Here is an 8,126-nt window from a genome sequence, read left to right on the forward strand (position 1 = left end):
GGAAAGACACTTGTTTGTACACATATACATTTGTAGTTCATAACATATATATGCATGTGTCAAATAATTCTTACGCTACGTTTTGAGAGAGGAAGTGCTAAGGTGTGTGAAGGTTGAAAGAAGTATAGTGTATTTGAAGATGCTTACATTTAGTTTGTCTTATATACTGTAAGTCTAATGTGTGAGACCACGGTGCCAAAATACATGAAAACGGAAGCCAAATCCCACCCTTAATCAAAAACGTTTCCATTTAGAATAGCCAACATTCGGTTTGATAGCAATGGGCAGGGCCTCTGGCTTACCACAGTTCTTGGCTGTAATATCCACCATCTGCCACAAAATTAAAAAAGGAGAGGCCTCAGCATGTTGACGTACGGTCGTTCAGTGACTATATTGCAGAATCATCCGATGCCAATATCTTTTACAAAATCTAGGTTGGCTGGCTGGCTCTTGGCACCAGTGCTGCTAACCACCTGATTACAACTGACCAGACTCGTGCTACCACAACATTAACCCACTCCAACAGCGCTAAAAGACATCCAAAAAAGCCTCAGTCATATCAGCTACAAGGTTTTAAATTGCTAGGGTAATGTTTCTTGAAAACTGCATCTTCCCACACTGCTGGCCTGGAAAGCTAGTGGGATCACATAAAAATAGATGAGCATTCGAGCAACTGTGATAAATGCTGTATACGAACGAGAGTGTGAAGAGGTGATTGCAACTGTCCCCCATGGTGGAATAACACTATTTTAAAAAAGGCAGTTCACAAATTAAGCTGTAGAAACTTTAAATACAAAAAAGAGGGGGCAGCTCAGCTGTTCATCATCCTTTCTGTGGCTGGGACAATTTTGCTGGTGAATGGCCTGGCTAGCATGGACTATATTAGGTTCTTCAGGGTTCAGCTGGAAGAGGAGGATTGTCTGGGAACGCCACATAGCAAAAAGGTTTTGAGGGGCTCTGAATCAGGGTCACCTTGCAATTGTTCGTAATTAATGCATTTGATAACTGCTTTTTTTCTGGTTTTCTCTCTTGCATTTAAAAAAATACATTAATTTTGCCTTGGGCATTTTATAAAGGTTGGAAGTGTGAGAAAAACTGCAGAAAGACGACTAGTGGGGGAGCTGGGTGTCGGAGGCTATAAACGGGTTTCCAGCCAGCATTAGTAATTAACAGTCGTTAAAATTAATTGTCAAGTGTACAATTTGAAATAAAACATTTGGCTTCAATATGAGCTGTTTTTAAGTGTTGTTAAACCATTACTGAAGCAGACCAGAACTGTTTTAAAATCTCCACTATTGGACTCCCACTTTCTTATCCAACTGCACTAGCGCTAGGCGTTCATTCAGAATTACCACTGATAATCCAGAAACAAAACTTTCAAGGAAATCACTGATTTCAGTGAAATTGCCTCTGAAATGTCTATTTTGCTGGCCAAAAGAAATTGAACTTGGTTCTCCTTTAATGATTTTTAAGTGCTCTTCAGCTCTTAGAAGTAACAAAGTAAAGACAAGGCCTTTTGTGTCAGTCAGTGGACTGTCTTGTTGTGTCTTTTCAGACTTATATTGACATCCCCAAAGAGATTTGAGCTGGTTTCAGTGGGGGCCTTGGTTTGGGTCTGGATTTTGAGGCTCAAGCACCACTTCTGGCACTTGGCTTACAGAACTTTTCATTTGGTGGTGAGCACAGAAAGGAAGAAAGCAACTTGACTTCTCCATCCCTCCTTCTGTTTGCAGACCTCACAATTATAAACATTGTCTTTCAGCATATGTAGTAAGGAAGCTGCAGATAATAAAGATTAACTCTCAATTATTTCAGGCACACTTTTCAGAGCAAAGTGATTTCAGAGACGCTTTTCTCAACTGAGCAGAAAAGAAATAATTATGGGCCAAAAATAGCTATTGGTGTGTTATAATCACTTCTGTCATCTGGGAACGCAAATACATTTTGTACCACTCTAAGGTTTAAAGCAGCTTTTGAAGCAAAGTTGTCTTTGCTTTCTAGGAAGATGCTGAATAAGTGGGATGAATTGGACACAGTTCCAAATCAGCTCTTACCGTGACTAGGTACAAGGCGGTTACTTGTCTCTCCATGCCGGTGAGGGACAAAAGGCATCCCAGTCTACTCTGAAAGCTCACCCAGATGGCTAATTACAGCAAGGTGGCCTACTAGATATCCTGCAACTGCCATTTCTCTTACTCCATAAACAATAAACACTTTGGATGTCAAGGCAGGAGGCAGACAAGTGGGAAAGCCTTGAGTTTGGTTCTTGCCTTTGTGTTCTAGTGTGAAGCGAGTGGTACACAACGCATGTAACACCATCCCCAGCTCCAGCAGTGTAGAAATGCTAGTGCAGAATAGCTGCAATTAGAAGATAGTAGACAGTATTGCCTGAAGTTGGTTTTGTAAAATATTTTGCCTTGTCTAGCCAAAATATTCTACTGCTTTCTGCACTCCATTTCAATCATAGCCAGGAACTGGTTCAGGCCATGGCAGAAATTAAAATAGTTGCTGAGCTACTTTAGTATGCGCTGCGATGATCTAGTGCTGTGATCCCAGGCCCGTGATACAGGATCAGAGTTCAATCCTGCCCTTTCTGTCTGTGAAATTGTAGGAGGAGTGTGAAGTATGTCTGAGGCCATGTTCACTTATCTTCTTGCATTTCCAGTCATGGCACCTTAAAGAGATTAGAGCCTTGAACTGCTTATCATCTTCTGTCCACCGCCCTCCTCGCTGGTAGAGCTGTTTGAGTAGTCACTAACCCACTGCAGTTTAAATCAGCTGGGTTAGCAAAGATCTACTATTCAACAGCTTACTGTTTAAACTAATCTGGCTCATTTTGACAGAGTATCACGTTATACAAGCAGCAAAGAAGGATGGTGAAAAACAGATGGGGCAGGAACTTCTTCAGCTGGAACTTGAAGATCTGAATCCATGCCTTGAGAGTATGACTCATGGGGTTTGCATCACAGTATCTTATACACTGGAGGAGGCAAACTCTGAATTATATTCTGACCATGTTGCTTTTTACTGCATTAACTAAAAAGAACATTCTGCAGCTAAGGCAGCCAACCTGATAGAGCTCTTTGTTTCTCTGCTCAAACAACAGTGCTTTCTGGTGTTCCCTCGGGGTCTGTTTTGCCAACTGCCTAGTCTTAGTATGTGATGTAGTTCTGTGTTTGTGATATGTGTGTTTGTATTGTCATTCGATGCGATATTGTGTCAGATACTGCTATTTCTATTTCATCTATGAAACACATACCTTTTAAGAGAAACTCAGCCAACAAGAGAATGGTTTGAGGGCAAACTCCCCACTGCAGTTTCTACATATCTCATCTATGACAGCTGTGCTTAATGTCATTTCTCCACCACTCTGAAATCCCAGAGATCTCTCATTTCTATCCTCAATTAGAACAGGATGTTTTTTCACCTGATTCTGCTTTCATTTAGATCAGAATAAATAAGAAGTAGCTTCACTGAAGACAAAAGATGCAAACTAGCTTGAAACTACAGTGAGCCTTGGAGGTGATGACAGTTTCAGTCTAGTTGGTATTAAAAATAATTCATGTTTTATGGTCCTTTGCTCCTTGGATTTTCTCATCTTCATATATGTTTGATGCCTGGATCATAAACACAGAGGACAGTTGCTACTTCTTGTATAAACCCCTCTCTGAATTCATGCTCTGCACAAAACCTAGCCCCGTGTTTGCCTTTGGAGGCCTGCCCAGTGCATCTTTGATACTTACTGAGTCAGAAATGGACTGTCTTAACAGCCTCATTTTACATACGGTTACAACTTGCTCTCAAGTTTTAACCACCCAGAAGCACACTGGCAAGCTCCTGCCTCCCAGGCAGTTTAAATTTAATGATTGACATTCTCCACGTATCCAAGAAAGTTTCTCCTAAGAATGCATGTTAATTTAATGGAGAGCAGACCATTTTCATCTCGTTATTCAGAAATGGTCTGATTTCTGCCAGGCATGCTGTTTGAATTTCTCAACTGTTACCCAACTATTACAGCTGGACCATCCTGCCACAGTTGTGTTGTCTGTCATCCCCTGACTGCCGTCAGTGATAGCACGCACAGCACAATTTCTTCCTGTTTCAGATTCTCATCTTCGTATACTGAAAACTCCTGTCTTCTCCACTTGTGCTTATGGACTTAACTTTTGTTGGTGAAGCAGTCATTTTTTCCCAGCTAGTGTCAGTCAATATCTGTGAAATTCCAGCTAATATGTAGTTGTCTAGAAAAGTATTGTCAGAAACATACGAGTTTTCTCCTAGTTGGCAACTAAAATGCCTACTTTCTATGGCCTCCCTATTCCAGTGAAAAGTATTTGATTTATAGATTTAGTAGTTTCAAACTCTTCTCCCATTTGGTGCAGCTTAGAGAAAACTATACATCAACTAGGCTTCTTTTCACTATCAGTCGTGACCGAGAAGCCAAGACAGATCTTGGTAATTCATGAAAACAGGGTCTTCTGCTCACCAGTATGATCCCTCATTAATCTAACCTTATTTTTCATGGTTTACGTGATTTTAAATCTTCAAGGAGCGGACATTATTGCATAGGATAAAGTATTTTTATCATCTTCTAAAAATATACTCTAATGTGCCACAAAAGGAAATATTTAGAAAAGGAGCACAAGTTAAATGAGAGCATCACAATATAATGTAGAGTCTTTGTTCCAGTAGTCACCAAGCTGAACAGAGAAAGTGTATTTGAAAGCAAGCTAGCACATATCATCTTTGAATCAAAATTTGTAATATGTCAGAAATTGGTACCTATGAGCTACATAGTACTTATGAGAGACATGGTTTCAAGACTAGATTTGTACTGTCAAGGCCCAAGGCCTGTCAGAGCATGACACAGGAACTTGAAATGGTGGATGAAAGCTTTAAAAAGAACATGTTTCAGCTTCTGATTTTCCTGGGCAAGTCTCACTTTCCTTCTGTGATTGGATGAGGAAGAGAGATCCATCTGAAACATATTAAAAACAGGATAAAAGTGAATAAAATATTACCTCTAGAATGACAGAGTGGAGTTTTAAATTATAAGATACTAAGTTTACTTTTCACATCTTGAAAACCTCTTCCAAATTTAAAATACGTATTTCACCTCTGCCATAAGTTCTGTCGTGCTTTCAATCACAATAGTTTCAGCCAAGACAAAATGTTTCAGAAATGAGGGACTCAATCCATAAAATTTCTGGTGCCACTTGCGCTTAACTTTTCCAAGTACCTATGAATAATCTCCTTTTTAGGACTCTCTGCTTATATTCATTTAAAGAGCTGCTCTGGTTTTCCAAACACTCAGCTCCCAGTGATTTCTGGTTTTCCAAGCCATGCACACTAGGGCTTGGTTAGCTAAAGCAGTTAACCAGGTGCCCCGATTCTGAGAGGTGCTTGGTTCTCCATACACTTTGCTGGTGACGTAGGTATCCGAACATGCTAAGAGGTACGCACTGTTTCTGAAGTCTTAGGTGAAATTTCCCATAATCGAGGGCAACAGATGTCATCTAACTTTCCTCATCAGGTAAAAATTTCTCACCTTTTCATTGAGAACACCTGTAACTGTGAATATAAACAACGTTTATTTGTTATGTGCCTTTCTCTTTTCTTGAGAAAAGCTTGCAGAGTGACAGTTGGAGGGGGCTGTAGCTATGGCCAGTATGAACAGAAGGAGCTCTCTTCAGCAGGGAAAACGGCTTCTTTGTTTTTAAAATAGTATTTGAGGAATCAAGGGTTCTCTCTGGAAAAGAAGAGAGCAAGAACTCTGGTAAAATCATTTTGAGGGCACTAATAAAGATCCTGATCATCTTTAATTTACTTGAAGCTACCAAATGGAGACTTCAGGTAGAAATAACACCAGCAGCACTCCACCGCAGCAGGTCACTCAAGCGCAATACTAAATTTAAACTAGCTAGGCTACCTGTGTACGTACAGTTCGGCCAGTATTTCAGTGCTTTGCCCTGTGACAAACTGATACACTCAAAAAACCTAATCTAACCATTTTCTTCCTTCTATTTCTCTCCCACTTTGTTCCATAGGCTTTCTCTCACAGCTCGTCTATGACCGGCCAGTGACCGAGTGCATCCGGGCTGGACATTACGCAGCCAGCGTAATTATCAAGCGTTCAGGTTGCACCTTCCCAGAGAAGCCTGACTTCCACTGATACTGGTGAATTGGAGGGATCAAGAGTAACTCCCATGTTGCCATGGGATTGCTGCCTAAGTTTTTCCTCCTTCCCTTTCCTCACCTTTCCAATTACCTGCATCAACGCTTCTGTACTTCTGTTCATTGTATTCTAAACAAAACCTATATTTCTATGGTGTTTTCCTTTTCATACCACTACCATGTCTCAGTAGTCTTAACTTTTGGAAACAGTGCTAAGTGAAGCTTATTCTCTCATCCATCAGGAAAAATTGTTCTATTTACACAGTTTATAAGGAAGTGCCATGTAAATGACACTGCTGATTAACACCATTAAAATACTTCTGTTGAATTATCTAGTTTGTATCCAGCTGTGGCCAAATCCTACTCAACTTACGTGAAATCAACAGACCTGACTTTGTCACTTAACGTTGTAAACCAGGAATTGTTGTTTCTATATAGTGGAGTCACACTAGTGTAAAGAGCGGTGTAAATGTCCCAAGAATTTCCTTACATATTTGAGCGTACGAGATCTGGCCATCAGATCCAGCCCAGCTTCCATGAAAATGAATAGCTATTTTGTCAGTAATTTAAGGACCCGATCCAAAGCTCATGTCATGCATTCAGTCGTCTTGCACTGATGCCAGTAGCTTTGGGTCTGGCACTATGTGAGAGCAGGGTCTGGCCACTCGATGTACAGTCACGTTCACCTGTCAGGTGAGCTAGCAGATAGGTACTTTCAGTGATTTCAGGGCAGATGCATGAGTTGATGACAAACATAAACATACAGATAGATCCTATCTCCTCCATGTGGGCTTTCTAAAGGCTGTATTTAATTAAGGTACACATAGTGAAAATGAGGTACAGAAATATTTATGCAGGATATATTGACAGGATATGCCAAACAGAATCTCTGAAACGCACATTTTTAAACTTTTAATTTACTTTGGATAATTAAGCAATATGGTGGATTTTGTTTGTATTTACAGTATTCAAAGAGGTGATCTGACACTGCATTCATTACTTTGCTATGTAATTTGATACTGATAAATAAAAAATTGTCATACAGTACCTCCTGGTTTTGTATTGGTATGTGTCCAGCTTTCCTCCACATATCGTGCTGACATGGGAAGAGGAAATGGGTGCTTAACCCCCACACAGCACGGGCTAGACCTCAGTGTCTTATACTTGACTTTTGGTGTCCAGGTGGGTGTTCAAGGGTGATCTCAGCAGTAAGGGAGGGAAGGAGCATCAGTTTGGTGTTCGTACCACAGGAGAGATGAAAAATGAATGGCTAGGGTTCATCAAAGAATGTTAAGTCAGTGCGGGCTTCACACTTTACCGCATAGCATGGAACAAGGGACGCACAGAGATTGAATGTTGTTGGTACAGTTTGTGTATCGCAAAGAGCACGGAGAGAAATCAAGGCTGTGATCCCGATTCCCTTGTTTGGCCCAGTATCCAGTCTGATACATTGGACAACAGGCTCTATCATCTCAGAGAGCATCTCGTGGGATCCCTGCAAGTCCATCAAGGAGCTTCAAACCAGCCATTTCAGAAAACCCTCATGGGACCATGGAACTCCATCGTTGCAAGCACAGGTCACTACATCGTACGTACGGTCTGTTCTTCAAGGACTCAGGCCAGCCGTTTCTATCTGAAAAATCTTGCATGTACAGGCCTTGTCCATCTGTGGACCTACTCATGAACAGCTTTGTGCAAATAAGACTTGTCTGATTTCTTCATAGCGCTACTCTCGGAAGAGCTTTGGACTTCACATTTCTCATGTTCTAGCATAGGAGAGAGGAAGAGGAATGAATATATTGGAGTGAAAATGGAACTGCAAGCAAAACTGAAAGAGGCTACAGCGTGCATGGTTTTTCATGCTTTATGGGTTGATCAGAAGAATGTTATTTTTTACATCGCATGGTTAATTTTTAATTCTTTAACTTGATGTATCCATATTTTAATCAAGA

General features: G+C 40.7%; 1 protein-coding gene across 4 annotated transcripts in view; it reads left to right on the forward strand.

The window, feature by feature from the left end:
- ADK (adenosine kinase) overlaps positions 1 to 7,180 on the forward strand; it is a 304,356-nt gene extending 297,176 nt beyond the window's left edge. For all 4 annotated transcript variants that reach the window (XM_082311360.1, XM_082311362.1, XM_082311361.1 and 1 more), the window contains one exon: positions 6,048 to 7,180. In XM_082311360.1, the coding sequence (XP_082167486.1) occupies positions 6,048 to 6,172 (125 nt within the window). In that variant the 3' untranslated portion in view covers positions 6,173 to 7,180. The remainder of the gene's footprint in view (positions 1 to 6,047) is intronic.
- Positions 7,181 to 8,126: the final 946 nt, after the last annotated feature.

The sequence above is a fragment of the Platalea leucorodia genome (genome assembly GCF_965183815.1).
Source record: "Platalea leucorodia genome assembly, chromosome: 4".
Lineage (NCBI taxonomy): Eukaryota > Metazoa > Chordata > Aves > Pelecaniformes > Threskiornithidae > Platalea > Platalea leucorodia.